At 38.7% G+C, this 15,887-nt stretch overlaps 1 protein-coding gene and 1 pseudogene across 1 annotated transcript in view; both read right to left on the bottom strand.

The window, feature by feature from the left end:
• Nucleotides 1–194: 194 nt before the first annotated feature.
• LOC102773993 lies at nt 195–1,574 on the bottom strand (annotated as a pseudogene).
• A 5,464-nt stretch (nt 1,575–7,038) lies between these two features.
• The window catches only part of ARHGAP28 (Rho GTPase activating protein 28), a 134,959-nt gene continuing 126,110 nt past the window's right edge, over nt 7,039–15,887 (bottom strand). The window contains 3 exon segments of the mRNA XM_006761825.2: nt 7,039–9,524; nt 12,442–12,539; nt 14,000–14,022. Coding sequence (XP_006761888.1) covers nt 9,430–9,524; nt 12,442–12,539; nt 14,000–14,022 — 216 coding nt within the window. The 3' untranslated portion in view covers nt 7,039–9,429.

Below are 15,887 nucleotides of genomic sequence, written 5' to 3' on the forward strand. Positions count from 1 at the left end.
CGGGCTGTGTGTCTGAGGAATCTATAAGTCTCTTACAATTATTTCTGTTGTCACCACTGTCCAGAGTTAACTATAATCTGGTACCTGTAATTCCAATGACTGTGACAATGCATGCTGAAGCAATATTGTTAAAATAACGTATTTCTCTTTTAAACCAGCTTTGAAGTTGTTAGCTTGAGGAATCTAGGACTGTGTTAAATACTGTGAAGGAGCACAGATCCTAGTATCTTAATAAGCAGACCTCCATTTGGAACTGTGATCATGATGGCTAAAAATGCTATTGTTATCACATCCTTCGAATATGGTTCCAAGTCGGGTGAGCTGATTCTTGCAGTTTCTAAAGCCGGAGGACCTAACACAGCCTGGATTGCAGCTTTGGGTATCCATGAGAGAGCAATACATATTTTCTCCTTAAAAATTAAAACCAACAAAAGACATAAAGAAAAATGTAAAAGAAATTCAAACCAATAATGCCAAACTCATACAGCAATAGAAATACCAATAGCATCTGACTTAAGAGCTGCAACAGATACTTCCAATCCAACCAAATCAAAAAGAAGGGGTTGAAAAATATCCCATGCAAATGAAATAATTTTTTGGACTCCAATCTTATCTATGGTCCAATTCACTCCTCCAGTGAAAGTCAACATTAGTGTGAATAATTCTCCAGCTCCATATATACTGATGCTATTGCTAAGATGGCAGAAACAAACTCAAAATCAGGCATGCTTTCTTTATTGGAATATTTGTCTGATCTTCACTTGGAAAATATTGAAGGATAATTCCCAAAAATGTTCCTAGCAGCACACCAATAATTACGTTCTTACACGAAGTTAGGAGATTATGAAGTATGCCACCTGTGGAGAAGACTATGCTCATGAATGTACCGAATCCAGTGATAGCCACAAAGTCATCCAAACTACTAGCAGCTATTAGTAAGGTTGGAATGCCTTTCTCAATACCATATCCTTTTCCTTGCAAATGTAGCATGGGAAGGACAACAATAGCAGGAGAGACAGCACCTACCACAAAACCGAAAAGAAATCTCCATTCCCAGGGAAAATTCATAAGGAAGAGGGAAATAACAGCAGTCAAACATGCCTCCATGAGGCATGGACTCCTAGGCAATCTTAAACTCTCTTCAAATGCTTCAAAGCCTGTGGATGGAGTCCAAGTCTAGCTTTTATTAGGATAAGGGTAGGGCAGTATTTCTTAAAGTTCAAGACCACTTGTTACTAATATGGATGTGCTCAGTGATATATGGAGCAGTCCTAATGGTAAAACCAGCCAATAACATCCCAAAAAGAGGTGGAAGTGGAGGCACTGAAGGTATTCTAATGACTTCCAAAAGTTTCGCCCCCAATTAGGGAACAAAAAAAGACAATGAATAGTCCAAATAAATTTTCATCAGGGCGATGACCAGGGCTTGAGATTGACCAGATTGTAAACAATATCATAAAAAGTAAAACTCCAAAAAATAGGGCAGGAGTAGTAGGGGCTGGCAGACCAGGCTCTCCTGGATAGGGAGCACCTAACACCACTGCGGACTCTCCCCGGGCTGTGGGATCTGGCATGAAGCCCACACCATCTTGAAGGAGAGAATGACCTCTTCCAGGAACTCATCAACGCCACCACCCAGACAGGCCTTGGACACTACCCACGACCTGGCAGCCACTCCAGCCAAAACCCTGCTGCCTCAGCCACAGACCTGCAGACCTAAAGGTGCACAGCTCCCGCAGCAGTAAGTGCGACATCCCCCCTCCCCAGCGGCAGACCCCTGGTCTCCACAGTCGCATATTTTCAGCGCACAGGCCTCCTGAGCCCACCGCTCCACAGGAAGCTCTGGGGTGCCACTGTAAGCCCCTGCTGGGCGCGCTTTATACAAACAAGGACGCACTTCCCAGGCAGTAGAAATTCTGAATTCCCTCTTCCTGGATACCTGCCCACAGACACCTGGGTCGCGTAGCTTCAGTGCCAGGGCCCCTCAGTGTGTGTCAGTGCACTGCGCTGGCAAACGCACCGCGGGTGCTTCTGTGAGCTGCCACAGGGCGCACGTGTATCCAACCACGGATGCAGCAGCAAAAGCTGAGTCTTCCCACCCCACAGCTGCAGACCTCTGGACACCACAGTCATGTTTTCCCAGCGCACAGGACTCCTGAGCCCACTGCTCCACAGGCAGCTCTTGGGTGCTGCTGTATGCCCCCGCTGGGCACATGCGATTTCAAACAAGGGCACAAGGCAGCAAAAATTGGGACATCCCCCTCCCTGGCTGCTGACTTCTGGACACCGCAGTTGTACCTTTCCATCATGCAGGCCTACTGAGCCCGCTGCCCCTAGAGGCGGCTCCTGGGTGCCTCCTTGAGCCCTGGCTGAGCATGTTCATATTCTAATAAGGGCGCACGGCCCCGGCAGTAGAAGTTTGGACTTCCCCCTTCCCGGCTGCCTACCCACAGACACCGTGGTTGCATGGTTTCTGTGAGCTGCCATAGGCACACTCATATCAAATCAAGGACTCAAGGCCCTGGCAGCAGAAACTTGGATATTCTCCTCCTCCTCCTCCTCCTCAGCTGCTGACCTCGGGTCACTGCAGTTGCACCAATTCAGTGTGCAAGCCCCTTGAACCCACTGCCCCAGTAAGCGGCCCCTGGATGCTTAGCTGAGCCGCCGCAAGGCACAACCCTGGCTGCTGGCATCCAGTCCCTGCAGTAGCACTGCTCCAGCACAAGGGCCTCCTGAGCCCACTGCCCCAGCAGATGGCTCCTGGGCAGCTCTGTAAGCAGCCATTGGGCATCCATATCCAACCAAGGCGCACATCTCCCAAAGCAGAAACGGGGACTTCTCCCTCCACGGGGCCGGCGGCATGCCACAATCACTCCGATCCAGTGTATGGGCTCCACAAGCACACCCCTGGCAGACAGCTCCTGGGCCCCTCTGTGTGCTGCCAGTGGGCGTGTGCCTCTCCAATCAAGGGTGCATGGCTCCCTCAGTAGGATCCATGACATCCCCCTCCTGGCTACTTACCTATGGACAGCCTGCTGCTGGATCCTTAACCCCTTTCAGAGAGAGAAATCACTTTGGCCAGAGTCCCACTGCCTTAATCACAGACTACGAGACACCTGCCTCCCATTGTCACAGGCTCTGGGCCTCTCGTAGTGAGTTGCAAAGTGATGCTAATCCAGCAAGAGTCACACCACACTGGCCAAAGTCACAGTTCCTGAGCCTCAGGTCCCAAGACTCCTTCCTCCCAGGCCATGGACTCTGGAACCCACAATGAGCACATAGCAGTGAGACCTCAGACAACCTTTTCCACAAGAGCCGGAACCACAGTCACATCCAAAACAGCTTGCACAACAAAGCTGGGGGTGAGTCACATTGCTAACCCATGATGAGACTTCATGCACGAATAAGAAACTAACATTCAAGATCCAACTACATCAAGAGAACCCAAATAGCTCAAGTAGACATCTCCAATAGATTACCAAGCCCAGGAGACCTGAGGGATCACATCAGTAGCACCACCCTCAAAAGAACCTGGGTAGCAAAGCAGTTGGATCTAGGGCACAGAAACAATGAAACATTACAGCAAAACATGGGGAGACAAAAAAGCAATCCCCAAAGTAAAGAAAAAGAGAAACCACCAGAGAATTAAATTAAGTGGAGGCAAGTAATATGTCAGAGAAAGAGTTCAGAGTAATGGTTATAGGATGCTCAAATGGCTGGATGACAAATATGCACAACTCAATGAGAATTATAAGGAGCTGAATAAGAATGTCACCAACATGAAAAGGAACCTAGAGGAAATGAAGAACGACATAGCTTCAATAAAGAACACAATGGAAGGCTTAACAGTAGAATAGAAGAAGCTGAGGACCATATCAGTGAATTAGAAGACAAAGTAGGAAAAAACACACAAACACAGCAGCGACTGGAAAAAAACTTAAAAAGCAAGAGGAGAGCCTAAGGGAGCTTTGGGGCAACACAAAATGAAACATCTGCATAATAGGGGTACCACAAGGAGAGAAAGCAAAGCAAGGAATAGAAAACCTGTTTGGAGAAATAATGACAGAAAACTTCCCTGATATTGGCAAGAAAAAAAATACACATGTCCAAGAAACACATAGAATGCCAAACAAAATAAACCCAAAAAGACCAACACCAAGACACATCATAACTAAATTGGCAAACATCAAACATCAATGACAAAGTAAGAATCTTAAAGGCTAGAAAGAGAAAGTTACTTACAAGGGATCTCCCATTACACTGTCAACTGATTTTGCAACAGAAACACACCAGGCCAGAAGGGAATGAGTTCCTTTATATATCCTGAATCTGTCTTTTGTCAAATATGTGCTTTACAAATATACATTTTTTCCTGATCTGTGGTTTGCTTATTTGATTTCTGAATGATCTCTGGATACACAGCCATTTTAAATTTTGTTGGTCTAAGTTATCATTTATTTTCTAAGCATTGCTGTTTCTAAGAAATCAGTTGCCCATTTCCAAGTCACAAAGCTATTCTCCTTTTTCTTCTGAAGGCCTTGTTTTAGGTTTTTAAATTAGCCTTATGATCCATTTTGGCTAAATTTTTGTGTATCCTGTAAGGGGGTCAACTTTTTTTTTTTTTTTTATATAGACATCCCATTGTTCTAGTACTATCTGTTCAAAGTTTTCTTTCCACATAGGATACTTTGGCACCATTCATTCTAATTCAATATTGTTCTTTTCTTTGGTAAGATTTCTTTAGATATTCTAGATTCTTTATATTTCCATATAAATTTTATAATTATCAATTTCTACCTAAAAAGTCAGTGATATTATGATTGGAATTGCATTGAATCTATAGATTTGTGGAAAACTGACATCTTGCCAATTCTCGTCCACCCATATCCTATTACCCAGCAATATTGTATATCTATACATTTATTAGCTATTCTTATTACCAAAAATATTTTGTAGTTTTTAGCATATGTTTTGCATATATTTTGTTAATGTACTCATGAGTATTTTGTTTCTTGATGCTATAGGAAGTGGCAATTAAAATTTTATTTTCCAATTGTTTGCTGTTAAGAAAAATATAATTGATTTTTATGTAATAATCTTGTCATAACCTTGCAAATTCTTATTTTAATAGCTGAGGATACCTGAGGCTTTTCTATATCAATAATCATGTAATTTGCAAACACTGTGCATTTTATTTTTTCTTTTCTTTTTAAAAATATTTTTATTATTTTAGAGAGAAAGGGAGAGAGATCGAGAGATAGAAACATTTATGACAGAAACATCATTGATCATCTACCTCCTGCATGACCCTTACTGGGGAGAGCCCAAAACCCTGGTATGCACCCTGACCTGGAATTGAACCATGGATTCTTGACTCCTGGGTCAATGCTCAACCACTGAGCTATACCAGCTGGGCAATTTCTTATTTTCTAATCTTTATGTTTTTTCTTGCCTTTTGCATAGATATATGGTAAAATGTTAAATTTTATAAAAAAATTCACAAATGGGTATTGAACTTTGTCAAATGTCTTTTCTATATCTATTTTCAGAAAAATTTAAGCTCCTACTAAAAGCTTGTCCAGACAGAGCACCAAATTTGGGAAATAGTGTTTACTTATTCAATCTTTTCCCTACCCACAACCACCCACCATGACAGAGGTGTCAAAGTGGATTCTGCACAGGACCACCATCCGGCTAGTAAGTGACAGAGACTTACAGGGCTCAGACACAAACCTCCCGATGTTCAAGCCCCTGTTCTTTCATCAGCACCATGGTGGCCATAGAGTAGTTAAATATAAGAATTCTCATAGCAATGCTTTTATTTTTTATTTTTATTTTCATCAATAAAATGCAACATACATATTATACTGAACAATAAAAGCTAATGGGACAAAAGAATCATTAACTTTTAAGGTGGGAGACAACATAAAACACTGGCATTCCTTGTGACATACAATTTTTCAATTAAATCACAGTTTTAGAAAAGAGTTGAAAAATGCCTGAAAGAAAACATGTTATTTTAAAGTTAAGGCGCACGTGTATGTAAACCTACTGAAAATGCTGGACAGAAACATTTCAATCCATGTTATATAATTTTTTATTAAGTGATATATTTATGGAAAAGAATTGAAAATGCCTATCAGAAACTAGGAACTATTCAATCCCACAATTTATAAGGTTTTCAGGCATGTGATACATTTGTGAAAAATAGTTGAAATATGTTTGATAAAAGAAGGGTCATGTTAATCTAATCCTACTTTTCAGTCACTTGCGATAGAGGAAAAGCAGTTGAAAAATGCCTGCAAGAAGAGATGACTATTAATCCCTACACTTGAAAACCTGCATCTCAGTATGGTTAAACACACAAGACAATGACCAAGGGACAGGAACTCTCTCAAAGCATACCACAGATAACAGTTACAGAGTATTTTTGGCTTCAAGCTTTTGCTAAAAATATTTTACATTATTAAATGTATATTATTAAGTGTACACTGAAAGCTAACTGAAGTGACAAATAAGACTCAGGGACAGTTTGTAACAAAAGTTGTTAAAGTCCATTAATTTTTCCCCCAAGAAAGGCAAGTGAGGTAGTTTATACTGTGTATACATTATAAAGAAATTAACATTCCAGTTTGTTCGAAGGTCATTCACTCCAAAAATTATATCCCCAAGTGAGCTGCTTAGCAAAGGGATTCTCTTTTGCAGAATAAAAAAGTGAGCCAGTTCTAGGTTTTTGTTTTTGTTTTTAAATGAGTAAGTGTTCCTAAAGTGTTAATTTTCTCTAGTTCTTTCCTGGATATTATTTTCCTAACTGTACACCAAGGGCAGTAGGGGTGAGGTGGGGTGCGAAGATATTAAAAACAGAATTTAAAAGCCCAGTCTGACTGCCTTTGTTTGCAAATATACTATTCATTTTTACAGATTGCCATAACTATTTTAAAACAACTCTTGATAAGGCAAAGATTGTTTTTCAATACTTAGGTGGCATGCATTTTTAAATTTCAGTTGTAAGGGTTTGTTTATTTTTTAAAGATAAAATTAGTAAAAAAAAACCCCGAAACCCCTTTTTATTTACATAAAATTAGTCTGTGTGTCTACTGAAAAAAAATTCTTCTCTAATCAGTTAACCCTATGACTAAGAATAAAAGTTATCATTGGATAATGCTATTGGTATTGACATGGCCTTCTATATAACACAGTTATTTGAAAGTTGTCACACATCCTTGAATACATTAAAGTGAGTAAAGTCATTGACTCAGTTAAGTTTCTGACCTATGAAAACACACAAAGTGGCTAAGAAATTCAGAAACTTATTGTTTTTACCTGTCATCTGCTAGCAATTTATTTAAAACTGATGACAAGTGAGGTAAATCTTGAAATCCTTAGAACTTATGTATAAGTTCTAATGTATTTTCAATCAAAAGAAATGAAAACTCCTAAATAAAAAAAATTGAATGACTAGATTCATGAATTTTCTATATAAACAATTTATTCTAAATGATAAGAAATACAGTGAGATAAATCAATCATTATTTTCATATATACATAGAAGTGTAAGGTAGTTAATTTGAAGAGTTTCTTCCCTGTGTATAGGCATATATTACTGCCATCTTATGTCTTGGAACTTAGTAACAACATAAAGTGAAATGTTTATTCCTGTTGTTTAAATTGCAAAAATGATAAAAGCATTTTTTCAGGCTCTTGAAATTCATTATGTAAACTCATATGTCATCAATTACCCACATACCGAAAGCTAATGAAATGTAAGTCTAAACTTACAGAACATGTTTCTTTCCTAATGCGTTTTCAGGAAAAGGAAATGAGACTTCTCAAACAAATAAAATGAATAGATATTTGAGTTTTCTACAAAAATATAGCAAAATCTTAATGATCAGAAACTGAATTATCAACATGTTGAATATAAGTAATGTTTTTATAGACATCAAAGCATAATGCAGCATATAAAAATTTCTTGTATATGTGGTCTTTAATTATCACGTTTTGAGACTTGGTAAGCAGATACGTTTTCTGCAATTGTGAGCAATTTTGTCTCTTGTTTGAACTGCAAGAGACTCGTTTGAGTGTCAAAGCTCATTAAAACTGATATAAAGTCAACAAAATACCAATCTGTGGATTCTAATCCAAAGCATGTGGGATAAATGAGATGGCGGCCCCATTTCTAGCTCACCCCAGAAGGACTATATCTGCATTCTCAAGATGAAAGGCAGAGCTGTCTGACCCTTCTGCATATTTTAGATTTGCTTTCAATTCCAATCATGGGGACTGTGTGTTCTTATCAATTTCAGGTCTGAAAATGGCTCCACAGGATCTTGATAGCGAGACAGTTTTCCGCTTACAAAATATGCATCTGATTTTAAAACCTGTTGCTAATCCCCAGTGCTTGGCCATGACTATGATTGATGAACAGAAACAAAACCTGCTTTTACAGCATGCAAAATCTGAATGTAACGGTATTTTTAAGCACTCGTGGATAAAGGCAGTTCTGTATTTTTTAAACTGGGGTTGCAGAAGTGACTATCTACAGTTGTAAGATATAAAAAGTGATATGTTTGGTCAGAAAAGGAAATCAATGCCCGGCACATGGAAAGCTATTCATTGAGCACCATAATCATGATGAGAAAAATAGAGGCTCTGTGACTTTTGACTACACAGAAGGTTATGAAAACATAAGAATACCCTTTGTTGAACTAAGCTTGCCTAGGAGGCCCTGTGCTCATAAGGGAATAAGCTTTATAACTGTAAATTTTCACCAGTCCAAGAAAAAGAAATGTTCATTTGCACCAGAATGCTGATTATCATGATACATACATACATAAACGTACATAATAGTACAGTGTCTTTAAACAGAAGTTTCTCCTTCAATTCAGGAGAAAGTCAGAGCATAAATAGTGTATGTGTAACTTTAGAAACTGATTCCACTAGAAAGTACAGCTGAATTATTTTATAGAGTGGAAGTTACTGATATTTCTGGCATTCTTGCTTACACTGGACAATATATGTATATATAGCATAAGTACAAAGAAGTCTTTTTTCCACCTCTTGTGTTTGGTAGCATTTGCTACATAGAGAAGTGTTTCTTATCCCTCGATAAGGATCAAGTTCATTTCTGCTGTAGCCAACGTACTAGAAATGATCAGAATTCCTGTTCTCAATTGGTCTCTCTTCAGAAGGATCATGACCTCTTTCTTTCACTCTTATCAAGGAACTGTCATGAGAAAGCTTTAGTTCAAATGATTAACCATATCCTCTTCCATAGTTCATGCTGATAATGCTGGGAGACATCGCTTGAGCTGAGAAACACCACGAGGGTTATAGGAACAAACATGTCAAAAGCAGCCTTTCCCCCCCCTAGTTAATGTGGAATTTTCTTGGCATATTAAACATAATAGCTGCCATCTTGAGGGTATTTCAAAAACTTGATTGGGGTTTAATGACCCATTCTGCTTGAGGATTTACATGATATACATCCAATATGTAAGCATCTGGATCCAAGCAATGCTGTCCTAAGGAAAGAGAAAATGAGAGCATGTTTTTAAGAGTGAACACGTCTGAGTGTGTGTGTGCAAGTATGTGTGAGTTTGTAAGGTTTCGATAAGGCCACTGTAGTTCTCTTAGCCAAAAGTAAGTACAGTAAGCACTTTCCTTATTATTTTTAGAGTACTTTAGTTATTAAATATTTCCATGCCTTTACTGATGATTGAACAAGCAATAAACAATTAAAATATATAGTGACACAAAAAATTTAGATGGCCAACGTCACAGTGTACTTACACAAATCTAGAAGGTACAGCCCGCTACTGTAATTATGTGTGCTATATTTTTATATGACTGGCAACAGAGTAGGCTTGTTTACACTGGCATCACCACAAATATGTGACTAATGTGTTCTGCTATATATGACAGCTACAACGTCACTAGGCAATAGGAATTTTTCTGCTCCAATATAATCTAATGGGACCACTGTCATATAAACAGTCAATTGTTGACAAAAAACATGACTGTAGATACATCTTAAAGATTCTTATCAATCCTTGCCTGTCTTTCTTCCTTCCCTCCTTTCTTTCTTTCTTTGTTTCTTCCTGGCTGTCAAGTACTTGAAATAAATCCCATGTGAAATTGTGGAAAATACATATCAACCACAGGCAAATTGTTTCCTAGACTCGCCACACTTATTAGAAAAAATATGGCAAGGACTTGTTTCAGGCATAAAATGATCATTTATAAAGTAATACATGTCCTCTAATGGTTTTACAGATAGTAACTTGACCAGGACTGGAGAAGATTAAAAGCAAGTTCATTTTAATTTCTTTATGATGGATAGAATGCCCATAGGCAGAAGATTTGGAAATAACAACAAAAAGATCATTCTATGTGATAAAATACAAGTGAAAAATTTTATATACAGTGTGTTTGAAATTCATATTAAAGTCTCAAGCAAAACTACCAAGATCTGACTGCTCGCTTGAGTCATTCATTTATCAACTACTTATTGAGAGTTATCATGTTCCAGGAACGATTCTAGGGGCTGGGGCTACAGCAATGCATCAGACAGTCAAAAGTACTTGCCCTATGGGTACTCACATTCTAAAAGTGGTAAAGGCAACTAGGAAATAAGCTAGTATAATGTAAAGCAAGTCTGATAATAATGAGAACATCAGAGAACACCAAGCATGGAAGGAACATAGAGAAGATATAATCCAGGAAGGTTTATTGAGAAGGTGATATTCATCAAAGGCCTGCATGTGGGAGCGAGGTATGAACAATCGAAAAGAGAGAGAGCTCTAGGCAAAAGTCAGCAAATGCAAAGACCCAAAGCAGAGTGTGCCCAGTGATTGAACACACAAGGTTGGTGTTTGAGGGAAAGTCAGGATGTAAATGTGAGAGGCATCAACATGCAGGTGTATTCAAAGCAAGGAGATAAACTGAGCTCCCCAAGGAAATTAAATGTAGATAAAGAAGAGGTGGAAGGACTGAACCCTACAGCTCTCCAATCTTAAGAGGGTGAGAGGATAAGTAATGGGCAAAAGACACCCATGAGTAGCCAGCGAAGTGGGAGGGAAGCCAGAGCTTCGGTTGTCCTTGAGACCAGATGAAGAAAGTGTTTTTCAAAGAAGGGAAAGATCAACTCAGGTAGTTATAAAGACAGGCTGAATTGTTGGATTTCACAAGGTAAGAGTTCTCCGGTGACCTAGACAAGAGAGCCATTTTGATTAAGTGTTGAAGCTAAAGCTTGACTGGAGTGGTTTCAAGAGCGAACAAGAGGAAGAAATGGAAGTTTAGACAACTGATTCTAGGAGTTTTTGCTGTAAAGCAGAACAAAAATGGGTGTTGACTGGAAGGAGGTCAAGAGAGAATTTTGTAAAAATGAGAGACATGTGCTGGCTGGTGTGGTTCAGGGCATGCACTGAAAGGTTGGCGGTTCTATTCCTGGTCAGGGCACATGCCTGGATTATGGGCTTGATCCCCAGAAAGGAGGTATGCAGGAAGCAGCCCATCCATGATGTTTCTTTCTCATTCATGTTTCTCTCTCTCTCCCTCTCTCCCTTCCTCTGTCTCTCAAATCAATAAAAAACAAATTTAAAAATGAGAGACATTACCAAATTTTTATGCAGATAGAAATGATGCAGTTGGAGGGAAAGCTGATGATACAAGAGAGAATGGGGGAATGCCTGGATCAAGGTCCTAACTGGGCAGGGGGGACATAAAGTGAGACTTGAGTAGAAGAGCTGGTCTTAAATAGGAGCACAGATATTTCCTCTGGACTGTGAGGAAGGCAAGCAGAAGACACAGACACAGAAGAAAGTAGAGGGAATTTTCTTTGGATTCCTTTTTCTTTTTTAAAATATATTTTATTGATTTTTTACAGAGAGGAAGGGAGAGGAATAGAGAGTTAGAAACATCGATGTGAGAGAAACATTGATCAGCCGCCTCCTGCACATTCCCCGGGGATGTGCTCGAAACCAAGTGCATGCCCTTGACCAGAATCGAACCCGGGAGCCGTCAGGCCACAGGCTGACGCTCTTTCCACTGAGCCAAATTGGTTAGGCTTTGGATTCCTTTTTCACTGTCAGGGAAATAGGAAGAATGAAGTTGGGCTACTAGTGAAAATAGGGAAGTTAACTAAACGTTCCATGATGTTCTTTCCTTTGTTTTGCAAGAATCTCCAGAAAGAGATTTTCCAACTTTCAGGCACATTTAAAAGATCCAAAAGTCTACTCTATATAAACTAAAATATTCACATTTAAATTCTGAAAATATTTTAGGAAAGTCATACTGTTTTTACATGAGATTAAAAAATCAAAAATTCACTGATTTTGAGTTTATATCTAAGAAACTTATAAAATATACTTTTATAATAATATCATATTTCTTTTACAGTAACCAGAGAATTTAGGAGTAAAAATGTTAAAGAATCCTTACCTATATTTCCTCCAATTTCATATAACCTTTGGTTCTGAATTTTAATGCATTCTGAAGAACCATGACTGAAAAAAAGAGAAAGCAACATAAGTTTAACCCTTTCATAATCGGAGGTTAATCTGTAGATTAAATAACCATGGCAACACACAATTCATTCTACCTTGAGTGAAATATACCCACAAATCATTATGACTGAAGTTATGATAAAAGCTTTTTGTTTGACACAGACTTCCTCGGCAACTGGGGCCCATTTATCCACAACTGTCAGCTCCACTTAGAGAGGTAACTGCTACTGACATATCACACTGGCCAAGGAGCAGCTGGGTGCTTCATTATGCCTGGTCATTGGTCACATCACTCTTAGTTCAAAAAAGTCAGGTTTCATTTCCATATTTTCCCAAAACTGAATGGGATTCTCTCCTCAGCCCATGTCACATTTCTAAGCTTGACTAATTAATGCTTTGCTACTGTCTAACATTATTTCATTCCATGACTTTGCCCTATAGTAAAAGTCAGTCAGAGAAATGATTGCCCCATGAAATTTTTCTACCCCAGACTAGAATGCTGGGGTAGAAGGATCTGAAAAGACCATTTCTGATCTCTAGCCCACTTCAGGAATGACTTTCAGCTTGATTTCTTCAAAAAGATTTTTCTCACTATCGTGAGGAAGAATATGTACGCTCTCCTTTGTTTTTTTTTTTAAATTAAACTTTTTAAAATAACTGTAAACTTGAATGTAGTTGTAAGAAATAATACAGACAGATCCTGTATGCCCTTTACCCTATTTCTTCTAACAGAAAAGTCTTTAAAGACTAGTGCAATATTACAACCATGATGCTAAATGATTCAGTCAAGATATGGAACATGCCCTGGACCGTGTTTCTCAGCGGTTAGAGCATCAGCCCACACACCTAAAGGTGACAGGTTCAATTCCCGGTCAAGGGCACCTATATGGGTTGCAGGTTCAATCCCTAGTCGGGGTAGGAGGCAACTAATCCAAGTGTCTCTCTAACATTGATGTTTCTCTCTTTCTCTCTCTCCCCCTCCCTCCTTTTCACTCTCTCTAAAAATTAATGGAAAAAATATCCTCGGGTGAGGATGAACAACAAAAAAGAGACAGTACATTTTCATCACCACGAGATCCCTCCTTTCCCCTTTATAAGGCACCCCCACCTTCTCTCCCTGTCCCTATCCATACCCCCATCCTCTATCCCTTTATCTACATTTCTATTAATTTGTCATTTGAAAATGTTATGGAAATGGAAATGGAAACATACAGTATGGAATTCTTTTGTATTGTTTTTTTTCCCCACCAGTATAAATTCCCTGGATTTTCATTCAATTTGCTAAATTTTATTGCTGAATAGCATACGATGGTATGGACGCTGTAGTTTGTTTAGTCATTTGCCTGTTAGAGAACACCTGGGTTTTTTTCCAGTTTTTATTATTATAGATAAAGCTGCTGTAAGCATTTGTGCACAGCATTTTGTGGGAACGTGGGTCTTAATTTCTTTGAGATAAATGCCTAGGAGTGTAAATGCTGGGTTCACATGATAACTGCATATTTAGTTGTATAAGAAACTGTCAAACTGGTTTACAGAATGACTGTACCATTTCACATTCCCATCAGCAACGCACGAGTGATCAAGTTTCTCTATGTTTTTGTCATTATTTGATCTTATCATTATTTTTTTTATTTTAGCCATTCTTATAGGTGTCTAAGGATTAAAGATGCTGAATATTTCTTCATGTGCATATTTGTCATCTGCATATCCTTTCTGGTGATAAAAAGGAACAACAACAAAAATCAATTTGTGCCGAAACCGGTTTGGCTCAGTGGATGGAGCGTTGGCTTGCGGACTGGGGGGTCCCGGGTTCGATTCCAGTTAGGGGCATGTGCCTGGGTTGCGGGCACGTCCCCGGTGGGGGATGTGCAGGAGGCAGCTGATCGATGTTTCTCTCTCATCGATGTTTCTGACTCTCTATCTCTCTCCCTTCCTCTCTGTAAAAAATCAATAAAATATATTTTTAAAAAATCAATTTGTATTGATTTTTGTTATTTGTTTTTACTGTTGAGTTTTGAGTGTTCTTTACATATTCTAGATACTAGACCTTTTTAAAGAAATATATATTTTATTGATATTTTACAGAGAGGAAGGGAGAGGGATAGAGAGGTAGGAACATCGATCAGCTGCCTCCCGCACAGCCCCCACCGGGGATGTACCCGCAACCAAGGTACATGCCCTTGACCGGAATCGAACCTGGGATCCTTCAGTCCGCAAGCCGATGCTCTATCCACTGAGCCAAACCGGCTAGGGCTAGACCTTTTTTGAATATGTGGTTTGTAAATATTTTCTTTCAAGTCTTTAGCTTGTCTTTTCATCATTTTTATTGGTTCTTTCAGTGTATATTTCAATTTTGATAAAGTCTAATTTATAAATGTTTATCTCTTATGGATCATGCTTTCAATGTTAAGGCTAAGAATTCTTCACTAGCCTTATGTCACAAAAGTATTGTTGTAAGCAATTTTCCAAAAGTTTTTATGTTTTACACTTAATTCTATTATCCATTTTGGGTTAATTTTTGTATAAAATGTGAGGTTTAGATCAAGGGTCATTTCTGGGTGTTTTTTTTTTTGGCTCATGAATGTCCAAAATTTCTTTCTACAAAAGAAAGAAATACATGAGCATATAGAAACAATTTTGTAAGTAGAAATCTATTGGATGCCCAAATCCCTCAAATGGAATTTCAAGTCCCACTATTACTGCCCAAGGGTAACTATTTACAGTGTTGTAAGTATCAGGGCCAGCGGCAGAAAAGGAGTAAATGTTTGGGGCTCCTGTTGGCCTCTGTCTACACTTCTTTTTTTTATGAAAGCTTTATATGTATGAACATACATAGTAGTAATCATACAAAAAGTGTACACATCATATAACCAGCTTCCATATCTAAAAAAGGAACTTTTCAGCATTATTTACAATAGCCAAAATGTGGAAACAACCTAAGTGTCCATTGATGGATAAATGGATAAAGAAAATGTGATATATATGATGGAATATTATTCAATCATCAAAATGATACCTTGCTATTTGCAATAAAAACATGGATGGAGCTTCAGGGCATGATGCTAAGTGAAATAAGTCCTACAGAGAAAAACAAATAGCACATAATCTCATTTATATGTGGAATCTAAAAATACAAAACCACCACCACAACCGAAAAACAGTCTCACAGATACAGAGAAAAGATTGGTAATTGCCAAGGTAAGGGGGTGCAGTGGGGGGAATGAGTGAAGGCGGTACAAACTTCCAATTATAAAATAAATAAGTCATGGTGATATAATGTACAATGTGATGGTATATTTGAAAGTTGCTAAGAGAATAGATCTTGAAAGTTTTCATCACAAGAAAAAAATGTAACTGTACAGTGACAAATATTAACTAGAC

The sequence above is a fragment of the Myotis davidii genome, unplaced genomic scaffold, assembly GCF_000327345.1.
Source record: "Myotis davidii unplaced genomic scaffold, ASM32734v1 scaffold96, whole genome shotgun sequence".
NCBI classification, from domain to species: Eukaryota; Metazoa; Chordata; class Mammalia; order Chiroptera; family Vespertilionidae; genus Myotis; species Myotis davidii.